Here is a 17,525-nt window from a genome sequence, read left to right as displayed (position 1 = left end):
GTGACATTGGTTGCAGACACTCACTATGACTCGTGCATGCACGGTTGTGGCATGACCACCAAAACATAAAGATATGGACACAAGATGTGTGCAACTGTATTTAGTATTCTGTCCATTTGAACATGATTTAAGTGGGGGGTGGACCAAACATCCTCTAGGGGGGTCCGGGGGCATGGAAGATTTTTTTTTTTAATATTGAAGTTAAAAGCATCAATCTGGTACACTTTGAGAGCAACATTAAGAGATCTATGGATACATACAGAACTGTAAGCAGATTTCCTTTTCTTTATGGATATTTTACAAATCACCCCCCTTTCAAACTGTATTCTTGTTTATTAATAACAACTTTTTTTACTGTCATATAATATTTTATACCAGTTTTTAATCTGTTCTCTTATTTTATTATAACTATAATGATCATATAAAGGTGTGCCTTTACCTCACTTAGCTGAGGTTATCAGAGCCTCTCAGTCTTTCAGGAGAGAGCTCTCTAAATCCCCCCCCCCCCCCCCCCCCCCCCCCGCGCGGCCGCTTACACAGAAAATTCCAATGTTAAAAAAGCACACAGAAGCTGTATACTTAAATACGTTTATTTGGGGTGCCATAATTTATGGCACTGCATGCAATATAGGCGTAGTTCTGTTAGTATAAGATAATAAGATGTACTTTTGTTGATCTGGAAATTGTGTTGTTATGAAATTTCAAAGAAAATATTTTTTTAATTTCTAACTTTTCTTTCTTCCCTCCCCCCCAATTTTCGGCGCCCCCGATTGTTTGATGCGCCCTTAGCATTCGCCTATACTGGCTATGCCGAGGGCCGGTCCTGGTTACAGACCCCACCATCAGACTGGCAGTCATATGCAGCCACACTTTAGATTTTCTAAAGTGACTCATTTGCGGAGTTTAACGGGGAAATTGACATCGTAATTCCGACGATTTAGGCGCGAGTTTAAGGATATTACGCCTCACTTTTATAAAAAAAAAAAAAAGTATCGAAAAACGGATCTGATTTCGGTATGGTATACCATAGCCGCCAGTAACCGGTATTTTGGTAATACCGGGAACCGATATGCACCCCTACATGCCAGACACACATCTGACAACGTACACTGTACCCAAGGCTTGATTACCAACGGGCACAATATGGAACTTTCGTCTGGGTCAAGGTAGTATTTCAGCATAGACTATAAATGGGAGTGTGTATGGGAGGGCATGCAACAGATAAAACTTCAGTTTGAACCAGAGAAATATAAGTTCAATGCACTTGTTTCCTCTTCCATTGCACCATATAGCATACAATAACTTTGGGAACAATAAGGACGTTTTTCATGGAAATAAAAGATTCAATAAACAAAATATGTCAAAGAGCTGCATTACCGGACATAACTAGTACTTGTTTTGAATGAGCACCGTCTGGTCTCATCTTGAGCGATATTAATTGAGACATCTCACAGCGTAAAAAAGTTATCCAATGTAGGGAATGTAAGGATCTCTTTCAGGAGTACCTGGTTAAAAAAATCATTTTCTCCATAAAACATTTAGCATAACTCACAGTTGGAGCACCTTGCTGCTTGGATGAGGATAAACTCTCCAAGGTTAATCTTCAGTACAAAACATGGGCAACTAAAACATATTGTTTTGTGATGAAAAGTTAAAGGTAGAGGTTTTTGTGCAGTAAAATGTGAGGTGAAAACAAAACTCTGGGCAATTATTCTAGAATCTTAGAGCACAAAGACAATGTTTCTGGCGCCCACAACTTTACAACTGTCTGCGCCATTTTTTAGCTTTCTCACACTTACGGTTTTGCACCAGGTCGCTACATTTTTACACACACTTGGTTCTTGGATGGAAATCAGGAGCAACAGTGTGATGCAGCCAGAGGAGGCTATGCCCTCTCAAATAAGGCCTTTCCAAAAAGATAAACCCTTAGACAATCAGGCAGATTCTTTGCAAGTGTTATGAACCCTTTAATCTACAGTACAAGGGCTTTTGTATTTAAATCAGCAGAAATAATGAATACTTTGGTAGATCCCTTTCTTCTCCACACATTATGAATAAAGATATGTCATTCATTAGGATAACAAAGACGTGCAAAGAAAAAAAATGTAGGTTGGAGGGGAAAAAAACTGGGATTAGGGGATTAAGGCATAAACAAGAGTGTGTATAAAGATGTCTAGTTAGATGTGTGTGTGTGTGTGTGTGTGTGTGTGTGTGTGTGTGTGTGTGTGTGTGTGTGTGTGTGTGTGTGTGTGTGTGTGTGTGTGTGTGTGTGTGTGTGTGTGTGTGTGTGTGTGTGTGTGTGTGTGTGTGTGTGTGTGTGTGTGTGTGTGTGTGTGTCTTTTAGGGGAAAGCTGGGTTTATCCGTTGTCATTTTGTGGTCCTCCCTCAGGATTAGACTTGTGTCTTGTTAATGAAAAACTCATCAGATATCAGAACAGTTCCCCAAGGAACCAAGCAGGGTTATGAGACACAGGTCAGATTAATACCCTGCTTAAATACTGTGTGTATGTGTGTGTGTAAGCGAGTGTGAGTGAGCAGCCGAGTAGTATTTAATTTTCCAAGATGGGGGATTATCACTGGCAGAATTTGATCATTCTGCTCTGATCAGGATGTTCAATCGCAGCTTATCCCTAATATTAAACTCTCAGTCTTTTGTCCCCTTTCCCCTCAATCCCTCAAACTGACACACACACACACATATTTCCACACGTACAGATGCGTCACTCCAACTGCCGCACTCCTCATTGAATAAAGTGGCCCACTGAGCCTGTACTGTCAGGGTGTTGTGTGTGATTGTTCAGCCACCTGGTCACCTCAGGGTGAGGAGGGGGGAGGAGGAGGAGGAGCTGTGGGGTGGGGTCGTGGGGGTCTTTGGTGGGGTGATGCAAGGCTTTAGCTTCTTATGGAGGCAGCTGAGGAGAGTAAATTAAAAAACTGTTTTGTCTAATCCGGAACACCATGAACAAGTGGCACACAACTCCAAAATCTGATCCCTCGTGTTTACATGGATCTGGAAGAGCTTAAACACACACACACACACACACACACACACACACACACACACACACACACACACACACACACACACACACACACACACACACACACACACACACACACACACACACACACACACACTACAACATTCCCTCAAATGATAAGCACTTTCTTGCAAACATACACACATATTCCCTGCTGTTAAATACTTTGTGATTGTGTCCCAGGCTGGATAGAAGGGGGGGGGGTTACGGAAGGTACAAGACCCTGATCTGCACTCTCATTTTCAGCCTGGAGATCTGCACCCGGGACATCTGGGTCACATCATTACTCCAATCTTCCGCTTGTTCATTCCCAGCTTTAGAGGGCTTAGAGTGACAGACCTGCACACAGAGCACACACAACACACGTCCGAATACACAGACAGGCCTATATATACAGCATGTTACAGTCATGTACAGTGAAATACATCATGTTTAAAAAAGATTGATGGTTTGAGTTAACAGATGTTAAGATGCAATGATAAAATGAGCACAATGTAGAGGTTCTTCAAAGGATTGCCAGGATAAAATATTTCTGAATGGTTCATTTTAAAATGCCACTTGTCAAGGCAAAGCAAGTTTGTTTATAGCACATATCAGCAATAAGGAAATGAAATACAAAAATAAAAATAAGGTACACCACAAAATGATATTCAAATGCAGTTGAAAACTGTCGCCAAAGGCCACAGAAAATGGACATTTAAAACAAACTAAATACAGAATAGCAGTAAGAGAGCAGTGTGAGAAATTCATTTGTATCTGATTCAATAAAAGGCAGCAGCAGACAGAAAAGCTATAGTTGCAGCCAACCTGCATTTTTTTCTGGGATTTGTTGCAAATATATGGTGCATATAAACTAAACGCTGCATCTTTAGTTTTGACTCTGAGGACACACATACTGTAGATAGTCAATAAATATATTTATGAATACAAATTATTGTAAGAATGACAGGAGGTGGACTATTCAAAAATGGTTCTGCACAGTCACCCTTCCAAATGTTTATGAGGAACATAAATGCACGCACCTCTAGATAGAAATACTTATTTAGAGATACGGGACTCTGTTCAGCGCAGTTATACCGTCCTCTAGTGGTAAGAAAAAAGAAGTTTACAATAGCCGCAGTTTTGACTGTCGGCCAGCAGGGGGAGCTATGGTTCAGCACAACTGAGAAGATCGAGGTAGAGTACAGTTGACATGAGTACCTTTTTATATCATTATAGATCGTTTGTAAACTAATAATAATTACAACAAATAAAATAAGAAGGTGCATAATAAGTACTTGGTCCATCATCCATTGATTAAATGTAGCTTAATATATTTTATATATGGGTATTATAATATATATTGTTATAATAACTATGTTACGTTTAACGTTTTGTTATGTTATATTATATAACTACATATCAACGTACTATATATATATTATATCCCATACCATATTATAGCCTATTGTATTGTGTAATACTGTGTTAGTCTGTCTTCTTTTACATTATATACCATAATATGTAGTAATCCTAATAATAGAGACAACCACGAGTTAAAGTTGAATGACTTAATAATTGTTTACGACACTGTCACTTTTGCTTTGTAATCTCGTTATGTAGCCTATTTTCTACTTTCACTTCAATTTATTTGTGGTTACATATAGCATACCTCTTTTATCTTATCTTTTATCATTTCTAACTTCAGGTTCTGATTAAATAACTTGCCAGATCAGCGCTTTGTACGGCGTAACGTCCAAACTGTTCAGTAATTCAACACGTCCACAGTTACTTCATGTAAACACACCTGTTGTCAGGAACTAAGAAGCTTTTCTTGTGTGTATTTGGAGAAATAGCACTACTTCGAAGTACCCCAGTTGTTGTGGGGGATCACTGTGTGACGTATTTTATATGAGGCGTCCCATTTTAACCAGGTGATGGTCAATCCAAAAACTGTGCTCCAGGTGAGGCTCGAACTCACAACCTCGGCATTGCTCTGCTGAATACTGTCATATAAGTACCGCGCGCTAACCGATTGCGCCACTGGAGCTTCGGCGGTAATCGGCTAATAATTCGATTCAAGAATGACACGAGCGCCTGTGACAAACAAACATATAAGATTTTGATAAACAGTTTTTATTTGGGCTGATAGTCGAATTGAAAAGTGGTGCAAGTAATGAAGAGAGCGTGTGAGAACTTCCCGGGGTGCATGTGGTGACTGTGGTCACTCAGAGTCCTGCACAGAATGCTGCGTTCAGGCACCTCTCACAAAGCTCCGAATTTCAACTTCAAATGAGTATCTATGGCGTATATGTTTTAGATTTCTCTGTGCAGGATCATACTGAGGAACCTTTAAGCAGACAGCCCATATATCATCTTTATTAATGGTGTCAGCCATTTGAGGTAAAAAAAAAAAAAAAGCAGGAGTAAAGTCTAAACTGAATGAAAATGTAAAATGTCAAGACAACACAGCAGCAAGGTCCATTATGCTCTTTGAATTTGAATGTTCTTGGATTAAATAACGTTCAGATGTCCAGATACATTTGAGCACTATAGTAACAGTAAAAGTAAAACAAACTCCAATGTGCAGCGGTAACACAGGCCTATATTAGGCTATGTAGAAAAAATGACATGATGAACATGTTACATTACATTAAATTACATTGCATTTAGCTGACGCTTTTATCCAAAGCGATTTACAATAAGTGCATTCGAGTGAGAGTTTTAAATCTGCTGAGGCTTTTCTAGTCCCCTGAAGTCCCACATGACTAGCTGAAAGACAAATCCATTTACAAAGTGTCAGGTTCGATCTAAATATTTTTCATTCACACTCTGCCTTTTTTTATTATGATTTCCACATTCAGGGGCAAGGGAATTTCTGTATAGAAAATATGATGAAAACAAATAAATACAGTAGTTGACTCACATTTTATTCCATTTTAAAGCTACAATGAATGAAAAACATTTCACACACACACACACACACACACACACACACACACACACACACACACACACACACACACACACACACACACACACAAAACACTGAATTACCTTGAGGCAGACTAAGCTTCCAAGAACATGCTTTATATCCTGAGAGCACTCACTCTTCATCACTGTTTCAAATCATCATATCTTTTGAGGGTATTTTCTGATGTCCACACACAGGCCACAGTGTGTATTATTTATAATGCTGGCTGTCAGGATGTAGCACCACAAAATGACACACTGAGACTCGACACCATAATCTTGCATTGTGTTGTTGTTTTTTTATTATTATTATTCTCATCATATTCATAATTCAACACATGACACACAGGAAACACTAACATAAACATTCTGAATGAAAGAGAAGAAATCATCAGCGGAGGCTCTCACCTCAAAGACATGCGTCGGCAATGCCAGTTTAAAAACTCATAATTAAACACACCTGAAGGCTGGGTTTGTTAACCTGGCATGTTTTTGAGGCAACGCCCTCTGGCAACATGCAGAAGGAACTGGATAAACTTGACAATTGGCTTTAAAGAACAATGAGGGAATATTAGCAAAGAGCTCATGGAAAAGCCTCAAAACGATGCCGGTGCATCCCAGCCTTGAGGAAAGTGTGACAGATCCATGCCCTTTTCTGTTGCAAAGGAAGTGCTCTAGTACCCATGTTAGGGCTAGGTAGGTACAGTCGGCCATAGAAATACGATGAGTAGATTTACAGTACTTTAATGAGATATACAATATATTATACAGTGATTCATCACAGAGGCGTATCATGTAAGCTCTCTATATCTTTGCCTTGTTATATTTTCAAGCCTGCAGATTTGTAAAGTAATGTCACCAGGTCATTATTATTGAACACCGGCTCCAGCTCCTTGATTTAAAAAGAGGGTGAAAAACTGCAGGTAAAACATAATTAAAAGCAGCCATTTTTTAAAAGAAAGGCCGCTCGTTCAGTCTTCTTAGTGCATTCTCTTTTTAACGTCAGCGTTGGACACTTGCCTCTTCTCCAAAATTGAAAAGACCCCACAAATGCAAACCCACACCCCACCCCAACCCTAATCATAATCCAACCCCATGCCCCCACCCAAAATAAATTTAAACAAACTGATAAAACTTCACAACAATTCACGATCAACACAAAGAAGTCACATGAAAGATCTGTCGTTATGTCCAACCATAAAAAACTAAGAACAGCACATGGCTCAACATCCCCTCGCTCTCACACACACACACGCACACACACACACACACACACACACACACACACACACACACACACACACACACACACACACACACACACACACACACACACACACACACACACACACACACACACACACACACACACACACACACACACACACACACACACACACACACACACACTCTCTCTCTCTCTCTGCCACACACTTGCATGCACCCAAATATAGTATTTACACTTGAAAACACATTCCCAGGAATAAATTCAGGCAGCACTTGCAGTCAGGTCAGGTGTTTCTATTGCATCACGGCTCATTACATCCTTCTGTTGCCAGTTTATTTTAGAGTTCAGGATTATTACGGCGTTTTAAAGGAATAAAGGAACTTAATGATAGAATATGAGGTGAGAATCTGTTAGTATGTATGCAGCAGGGGGGTCAGAGGGTCAGTGTAGGGTCAGTCGTGGATGACGATGGGGCCTCGCATCCTCAGGCTGGGGTGGGGGTGCGGAGGGGCGAGTACCAGCCCCTGCGGCAGGCCCTGGGTGACCCTGCGCAAGGTGATCTGCTCGCATGGCTGCCGACAAGCGTGCCTCAGCTGGGTGCGGGACAGCAGCCGCCTGGCCCTCCTGGAGGGAGGGAGACGACACAGGGCATAAGTGCACATGAAGATATACAGATGTGAAAGCTCCTTCTTGACCTTGGAGACAGTAGAACTAGTAGTATTATATAAAATAATCTCACACGTTTGCCCAAGTAGCCTAATGTTTGGAAAGCCAGGAATACTTTTTGAAACCAACATTGATGACAAGTTTGTAAAGTGTTCTGGGAAAATTCTGTGCAATGACAATAAAGTGGAATTTAAAGGTCCCATGACATGCTTTTCCGGTTATTACCCATCCCCTTGTGTGTTATGAAGGTTTTTATGCATGTAAACGGTCTGCAGAGTCATAAACCCTCAAAGTACACCCTGTAGCGAGTAAAACTCTTACACAGAAAAGACCTGTCTATGCAGCCCCAGAACGCCTCGTTGGAGATTTCTCATTTTCCAATATTTGCTTCCTGGGTTCTGTGACGTGTGAACACCCAAATCAACAACAAATGACCGGATTGGCCCAAATGGACCATTCCGCGGAGCACCTCACACACCAGGATCCCTTGGCTAACTAACAGGGAGTCCCCATTGACTTGCATAGAGCTCCCTGAACGCTGGTAATAGGCGAGTTGGGATCGCGGAGAAATGCTCTCCGCAGACCCATTCTCACAGCATTCCAAACCTTTTTCTTACTCAATATCAAGCCACACTTATTGTTTTTACTTCGGCTGTGAGTGTTTGTGTGTGCTCAGGATGAGTTTCGTTGTGTCTCGCCGACCTGGAAACCTGCCCGCTCCTCGCAGCAGTGAGCCTCGCAGCAGTGAGCCTCGCAACGTCCCGACCAATCAGAGCACACTGGGCTCACAGGGAGGGGGGGCAGGAGCTCCAACAACCCGTTTAGGACAGAGAGTGAATACACATACTATACAGAGATGCTGTATGAGAAACCAATGTGAGTTTGGAAAATTGCACAATATGAATCTATTCTAGTAGACCTCAACAATGGAAATATGATCAGTAGAAATGGCCATGTCATGGGACCTTTAAAGTAAATAGGCCTTGTGGTGATTTTGTACTGTCAATCAAAATGTGTAATTCAGATGGTTCTTTAGCTTTTAGGCAATACAAGGCTAGCCGTTTACAGTCTTTGTGCTAAGATAAGCTAACCAGTTTTTGGCGGTGGCTTCATATTTAGCGTACAGATAGGAGAGAGCGGTCTTTTTAACTCTAAACAAGAAGCATAAGCAGATTTCTTACAATGTCAAAAATATTTTAACATTATACGGACTATGATTGCATGCCTGTGTTTTGCTTTCAGGAAATGTGTGCTTTTAGAAATGATTTTGTATTTACTAATGACTTTATTTCTTTATATGTTAACCAGGAAGTCTTCTAAGATACACGTTATTTTCTACAATCCAAAAGGGAAACAATAATTATAATATATATATATATTATAATAATAATAATGTAATTTAATTCTTCAGAAAATATATTTTGAAGGTGATGTTTGAGAGACTGATATTTAATACAAATACTGGCCAATAGTAGCAAATCATTGCATTTTGTGTATGTTTGCAATGTGTTGTGCCATGTGTATTGTATGTACCCTTGCAGTAAATCTAATAATTCCTGACTGCATGTTTATGTTGAAGCAGCTAAGCCTGCGGATAATGTTTGTCTAATAAATTATTTATACTAGGCTGATCAAAGGCTTGATGCTTTGAGAACAGCCTGCGGTAAAAAGGGCTGCTTACACTAGAAACAATGATGAATCTGGCATGGGCTGTGGGCTTTATGCGACAGCTGATTTGTCACGTATGCTTTTGGTTTACAATTAATTTGACAATGATGTATGCTACTGGACTGAGGTAATTAATCACTGAGTTTGCTTGTACACATTTTGAGATGAGTAGACCTTTGAATCTTTAGCGATGTCTCCTCTCTGTTGCTGTTTTCTGCATATCTAACAGGAAACTAAAGAGAGAAGACTACTGTGGTTTAAATGATGAAATGCATGACTAAAGTTGAGTTAAAGGGGCGACAAGTTGAGGTTCCAGGCTGTTGAGAAATTCATTAAAACAGCCACTTTATCTTGTTTTCTGTGGTAGAATTATACTCTGTTATGATTAAAGCGAAGGGGTTACTTCTCTGCAGGATTTCCAGACTTAAAATGAACTCGCTGGTATTATCAAGACTCAGTGGGCTTTGTGCTGTGACGGAAAGGCTCTGTCAACAGCCCACATGCAACAACAGCAGTGCATAGCCGTGAGGTGCACTCTCTAGTGTTGGATGCAGAACTAATGGGATTCATTCATATACAGACAAAAGTAAGATACATAACGAAAACATATAGTTTATTCATGCTCTCCTTCAGGCGGAGGAGAAAAAACACTTTCCCTCTTTCTATGTCCTGAACCAGAAAACACATCAGTTTCCTCCAGATCCCCAGCTGTAAGACAAATGCGTGCTAGAGCACTCTGGAATTCTCTGCAAGCATACCTGTAAAACCAGGTATAGTCAAAAGGCCTGACATTGTATTTACACATCATTCAAGTACAACGGACCCATTTAATACACAGCAGCATGGTCTGCTTAATGTCACTTAGAGCTAGAGTTTGGGCCGAATACAAAGCGAGGAAGAACAGAGCAGATTTAGCTCTGCTGGCTCATTATCTAAAGCTCTGCTGCATGTCTGTTCAGCTGGCCGTTGAGAGGAGAAAGGCAAACATGTAAATCCACGCTCAAATATACCAAGCTGTCTCATTTACATTTCTGTTTCGCTTACTCTCGTTCTGGGCTCTAATATTTCTCGTTTTTAGAGCTTAGCTAAAATATTAATTTTTCCAAATTAAACTTTACTGGGGGGGAATTCCCAGATTGGTACATTTAGTATCAAAAGTACACATTTTAAGGACAAATGTCTCCTGTTACTGATATATTTGAGTTTGTTTATGTAATTCAGTGTTTCCTAACTCCCTTCCAAAGGGTCCCAAGACAATTTGTGAGATAATTAGGATCTCATTAAGAAGGGGAAATTAAATGTGCCAATTTGTATACAGATTGGAATAGTACCATGAAGATTTGACCTTGTTGATCCTGAATTTGCATTAAGGGCCACCAGCAGGTTGAAATCGTCACATATCCAGTGAGTTATATCTTTAATATATGAAATGGCCCAAGAATAAATCTTTGTTTGATTCACAGTTCTTTCATCTAGTGCCTTTCTTGTTGGATATTGGATTGATTGCCATGATATATTCTACTAACATTTCTGGTCCCCTTAGGTTGACTCCTATCTTTGCTGATCCTTTGTTGATCCATCATGACTTTCACATTTTGTGGTTTACAGTGAAATATCTTGGCAGCTAGATGGACCGCCATGAAATTGTATACGGATTGTCAAAGTCTGCTATAGGTTGAATCCCAATGACATCCTCTGACTGGTCAAAGCCGTCTATTATTCAGTAAAATATCTCATGTAGTAATATACTGATTGGCCAAACATCATCAGGTATCTATTGTTTTATTATCTTTTTTTTCACTGTGTGCTTTGTCAAACCCTTGCAAAGAAACATTTCCCTGTCTCTATTTGTCTCCTCCCTGAACATGTGGGAGTGATCTCTCACTCCTTCCCCCTGCTCTGTGACACTCTGCGCTCTTCCTCACGCTGAGGAAAAGAAAGAGGAGGAGGAAATTAAGCTTCCGTTCATATTTCATTAGCAGCCGCCTTTCAGAGCAGAATCTATTAATACCATTTATTCAGAAAAGCATTTATTGTCTCTACAGGGAGAGCGGTTAGCGGCAGTGTAATATAATAAAGGGATAGCCTTCAGAATGACATGTCTCTCTCACACACACACACACACACACACACACACACACACACACACACACACACACACACACACACACACACACACACACACACACACACACACACACACACACACACACACACACACACACACACACACACACACACACACACACACACACACACACACACACACACACAGCCATGTTGATATTTGTGGTAAGTGAGTGATCCATACGAGAGCAGCCCCGGTTAATGGTGTAATGATATTTCCACTCCTGGCTCCTCGTTGGCCCATCTGCACCAGTTAGCCGCTCTAATTTTAGCCTCGCTGATCGGTGGGGGGCGATGGGGGCCGGGTGCCATGGCTCATTAAGACACAGGCTTAATGAAAGAACATCTTTCTCCCTCACATACACACAGGGCCGGCCCTAGACCTTTGGGGGTCCTAAGCGAGCTTTGGCTTGGGGGCCCCCCTCACGCGTTCTCACTACACACAACACGGAACCAACTTTTGTCTTATGATGTTAGCATAAGCACACATATTGTATAAATAAGCATGTAAACACCGTGGACCTAACCTCCTCTAGGGGGGTCCTCACCTCCTCTAGGGGGTCCGAGGGCATGCTCCCCCGGGAAGATTTTTTTTAAAATATTGAAGTTAAAAGCATCAATCTGGTGCACTTCGAGAGAAAAATTAAGAGATCTATGGATACATCTCTCAACACCCATATGAAACAGAACTGTAAACAGATTTTTCTTTATGGATATCTTACACTTTAACTGATAGGACTCCGGATCAACTGTGTACTGTAAGGTAGCTTCTAGCTTCATGTCCAACAGTAAGTCAACATTTCTCAGAGGTAACGAGTTAACGCTAAAAAACATTACATTTAGATTATATTAGTGTTTTTTTAATATATCTGGCTAGCTATAGCTACTTGCTAACAGTTTAGCTCACCCCCGCGATTCAAAGTAACGTCAACGTAGCTGTAATTTATGCTTTGCTTACATGTTCGCATAACTTGGAAGTTTACTGACATTTACAAACCTTGTTTACCTGGCTCAAGTGGTGGCTTTGGGGTTGTTGTGTGAGCCACCACTTGAGAATTGTCGTATTTTTTAAGAAAATGTTTTCTTATGTCCATCTTCAAAAACTCTGAGTCCGACTGACAGTTTATTTTAAACATTGTCATTGCTCACATGATAGGTACCTGTCAGCCAATAAGACAGATGTTTATTTCCATTCAACTCTCTGGTTGGTCAGAGGCCTGTACTACGAAGCTGGTTCAACCTAACCTGGATATGTTTGAGTTAGCCGGTTGGCTTAATCCAAAACATACGCGCTCTCGCTAAACGGTACTACGACGCAGGTTATCAAGTGGATCACTCAAGCCAGCCGTGCCCTATCTAGTTAGGTGCGCGTTCACATGAAAGGGGTGGTATTTGGAGCATTCGAACAATCACAAACATGGTGAATCGTACTGACAGCGCAGCGTCATACTTCGTGAATGAAAAGTGAACTTTAATATTAGTAAAATATGAAGAAGTTAAACTTTAAACATCCATGACTTAAACACTTTATCCAGGATAAAAGCCACATAGCTGCACATGTCTGCAAGGTGAATACAGCTGGTAAAATAAAAATTGTTTGAATGCGTACATTAACAGGTTTATGATATCACTGCCCCATCTAAGACAAGATCTGACTTTAATTACATTTGACTCGAGTGTTTCGTCAACTTAATGTGTTGCTTAAAATAATACTTCTGCATACAGTATGTGACACTGAGTGTTGCACGGCCAGATACGGCTCAGCTGACTCAGATAAGGAAATATATGATACATTATGATGATGTGATATGCCGCGGACTGTACTGTACTTAATGTTACTCTGATCCGGTTACTTATGTTGTGGCAGATATGTAAGTAAGCTTCCTTAAAGCTAATGTTATAATAGTCAGATTGCTCTGAAGATGGGAGGTGATGTTCTATTAATGTTCACGTTCACACAGTTGGTGATTTCCGCCGGGCGTCTTTCCTGCAACGGCAGCTTTTCTGTATTTCCTTTCTCCTGTAATATGACTTGATCGCTTTAAACTCCGCACACTGAGCTCTGATTGGTCAGCAGGCAGTGCTTTCACTGAGTTGAGCTCTTAGCCTGCAACCTAACCTGGTCCCAACCAGGTTAGCCGCTAAGCATAAGTTACCATGGAGATCTAGCCTGCTAAAAAGAGAACCAGCTTCGTAGGACCGGAAAGCCGGAGTTTTCCCTGAATTTAGCCGGCTAAGCGAAAATCCTGCTTCGTAGTATACCCCCCTGGTGTCTTGCCTCTGTTGCATTCACTGAACACGGGAAATTACAATCCTGCCGTCCTCTCTTGTGTCATGATGAGGTTCAGGTAAAGAACGGTTAATGTATTATATTATTGACTCAATAATATAATACATGACTTTGAGAGTAGGCAATCTAGGCATATTAACACAATTAATTAAACATACTTATCACGGCGACCAGTGGCAGCCGGCCCATAGGGGCGCTAGGGGCGCCGCCCCACCTCTTCCCACATACAAAAAAAAATATTTAAAAAAAAATTAAATAAAAATATATATATTTCAAAAATATATATATTTTATATTTTTAATTTTTAATGAACAAGGTAAATATCATACAATTGGTATCAGTAAAATGTATAATCTACAATAAAATCTTGTTTAAAATTGTGTTACGATGTCTAAAGTTACTGATAAGTCACATGTTTCCTGCCTGGCCTTGCCCTTGGCATTAGTTTATCGTTACGGGGCGCTGCCCCCGAGCCAAACAGCACCAACCAGCACGTTGCAAAAGTCTCATAGTAAACTGTGCCGCCGAAACATAATTTCAGCCAATCAGCGCCGTCAAATATTTTGGTCACGAGGGCGCTCACGTTGGCGTCCACGTTGCTTACGTGCGTTGACGTGAGTTGTTTTTTAGACTCGTGAGGAACTGGGGTAGTATCTATAGTAACGCAGTGTAGGCGGAGCCGTGATGTCATCTTCAATGAGCTCCTCAGAAAAACAACACAGCTGTTAGCTCTTAGCACTCAGAGCTCACAGCTCTTCATATCTGTTCAGAAACTAGACAAAAGTCAAACAAGTACAAACCACATACTGTCTGTGTCATGGCGAATACAGTCGCTGGTTTATTTATGTCTGTATAGGCCGTTGTTGTGAGTGTGGACGGTCGGAGCATTTACAACGTTAGCTTAGCCAAATCTCCATTAGAAAACACGCATTTTAAAAGGTTTTTCGCCTGCCGTCTGTCTGCAGACATGTCAAAGCCTTAATTCATGGTTTTTACTATCCGGTATCAGTATGTTGTTACTTCAGCATCATTTTGAAACGTGTATTACAATTAAATCACGGTCAAATATGTTCATCTTGTTGTAGTTGTAGCCCCCTTGACAGCTATTCTCTCTCTAGTTTAGCATACTCAGCCCGACTCAGCCTGGTTGTTCCTGGCCCTAGAACCACGATTTTATGGGGCCATTACATCACCAGAAGTCCCAATTTAAGGGGTAATTTCTCCCCCCAAAAATTTTTTACTCACTATATTAACAGCCCCACCAAATATATTTTCCACCAGCCGCCACTGACGGCGACGTGTACTGACATTTATTTATTTTTTGCTAGGGGGCCCCTTAGTGGCTGCAGGGCCCTAAGAGGCCACTTATGTCGCTTAATAGGTCGGGCCGGCTCTGCATACACACATGCAACATTGATCATTATGTGCATGTGTGTATGAGCAGTTGAGAGAGAGTGTGTGTGTCGATATATGTTGAGATAAACAAATAGAAACTGATTTTCTATGTGTAAAACGTAATGGCATGTTTATTCAATTACAACATAATGTGTGCTGAGTACACAAAGAGAAACAAACCATCCAATGAGTCCCTCTGCGTTTTTCTTTTTGAGACATTATCAATATACATGCCTGTATTAGAGTTTAAGCAAGTTAATTTTTGTACATCAATACCAGCTGTTTATGGAGGAGTTGGTTTTATTACATTTTCATTATTCAGTAAGAGTGTATCGTAAATCTTGAATTTCTGCCCACAATTTGATTCAACTTGAGTCTTGAAAAAAAGCAAATATCTCTACAAATGCAGCACTTTACACTCAATTAAAGGCATTTATCAGCATACAAACATACTCAAAATGACATAAATACCTTTTATTTTATGAAGATTAATTTAAACAAAAACCTAAAATGTCAACCTATACATTAAGTTAATAGGCTTCATCTATCAATGGTGGCCAAGAGTATCCAAACCAAATTTGATGGCAATCTATCCAAAAGTTGTTCATGCGATAAAGGCTGGAGAGGAGAGTTTTACAATATAGAGGACACGATTCAAGGTCCACCATCACCATGTATAACATTGTCAAAGAAAATATATGTTTGATGTATGTCAAGTTTTCAATTATCCTCTACACTATCCTATACCCTGGTGATTTTTTCTATTGGCATAAAAGTACTTAAAATCATAATAGAAACAAATATAGACTATAAAATACGCTCAAAGTTAAAAAAACTAAAAAGCCAATATGACCCTGGTATACTCTCCTCTTGGATAAAAAAATGTCTTCAGATAAAAAAAACGTAATTAAGTCAACCGACCTAGGTGCTTTTACCATGATCATTTTGGTAAAAAATAAGCACTTTTATTGATATTTTTTTCTATTTTAACGCTGCAGGCTCCCCACTCTATTTCATCTTGATGACTGCCTGTGTGTTTCTGTGAGCACTACTCAACTGTCTGAGGTCACCACCTCTCAATTCTTCTTATTTTCTGTTGTTCTCAGCATAACTTGCTTTTTACCTTGACACACACACACATACACAGTCAGCCAATCAGAGGTTATAAAAGTGTCACCTTTGCTTACCTGGTCTCCCGGGTAACAAGGAAGAAGCTGTCATCAGGGGCATCGATCCAGTTGGGGCGCCTCTTACGGATCGTCACTCCTCCCCGGCTGTTTCCACTGCTGCTGCTGCGGCCGTTATGCTGCCAAAAGACAATTCAAAACAATGTTAATAGAATAAGCTGGGACTCAGTTGTACCGGGTTTGTTTAAAAGCAGAGTATAAGACACCCACCAGGGGGGGTCCACCTGTTGTACCAGGGTTATCTGCAAAAACAAAAGAAAGGTGCATGAGGGAATCTGTCACTTGTGAAAAGTATTGATTACTTTTCCTTCAAGAGGTGCAACAAATGACTGTTTCAATTTCAGTAAAAATAGAGAAGTTACCAATAAATAACAAAGTGTCAGACTGAAGTTGAATCATCCAATTTATCCAATTGACCCCCATCTGCTGATTCGTTTTCATTAGAATTAGTTGTCATTCTCTCCAACGAGCTAGTTTAGATAAGAAATGGTAGAAAAGGTTATCAACTCCGGGTGTATTTCCACTAATTTGATTTGATCAAGCAACAGGATTAGGACATTGGATTAGAACAGTCTGGTCCCCAAGATTCATTCACATCATTTTTCAACTTCTTATTTTGGGGGGGGGGGGTTAACAGATATTTAGCAAGTAATGACTTTTTGCTTCGAGGCAGGGTTAAATTAAGCAATAACACTCTTATTGAAAAATAACTCATGACTTTTGTGGAATTGAGCTGAAACAAAAGAACATCTATGTGTGTACCTGAGCGTCTGTCTGGCTCAGCCCTGCTGTGGTGATGGTAGCTGCGTTTTCCCAGCATGCCGTGGGGGCCGTGTGGGAGAGAGGAGAGGAGGCGTCGAGGGGGGGGTGTCTGCAGGCCCGGGGTGCGGTGGGAGCGAGGGGCTTGGGCTGCTGGGCGGGACTCTGGAAGAGACACTGGAGCTGCATCAACTGGCTCCTATAGACCATCT

At 40.7% G+C, this 17,525-nt stretch overlaps 1 protein-coding gene across 5 annotated transcripts in view; it reads right to left on the bottom strand.

Moving 5' to 3' along the window:
- Window positions 1-6,272: 6,272 nt before the first annotated feature.
- Window positions 6,273-17,525, bottom strand: part of mta3 (metastasis associated 1 family, member 3) — a 31,565-nt gene continuing 20,312 nt past the window's right edge. For 3 of the 5 annotated variants that reach the window (XM_079658535.1, XM_079658534.1, XM_079658537.1), the window contains 4 exons: window positions 17,317-17,478; window positions 16,765-16,796; window positions 16,555-16,673; window positions 6,273-7,845 (listed from right to left, as the gene is read on the bottom strand). In XM_079658535.1, the coding sequence (XP_079514661.1) occupies window positions 7,674-7,845; window positions 16,555-16,673; window positions 16,765-16,796; window positions 17,317-17,478 (485 nt within the window). In that variant the 3' untranslated portion in view covers window positions 6,273-7,673. Of the gene's footprint in view, window positions 7,846-16,544; window positions 16,674-16,764; window positions 16,797-16,916; window positions 17,025-17,316; window positions 17,479-17,525 lie in introns of those variants that run through there. The other 2 variants (XM_079658536.1, XR_013803888.1) reach the window with 2 other exon arrangements.

Source organism: Notothenia rossii (assembly GCF_949606895.1).
Source record: "Notothenia rossii genome assembly, chromosome: 11".
In the NCBI taxonomy this organism is placed as follows: domain Eukaryota; kingdom Metazoa; phylum Chordata; class Actinopteri; order Perciformes; family Nototheniidae; genus Notothenia; species Notothenia rossii.
This window is presented reverse-complemented; position numbering and strand designations above follow the sequence as displayed.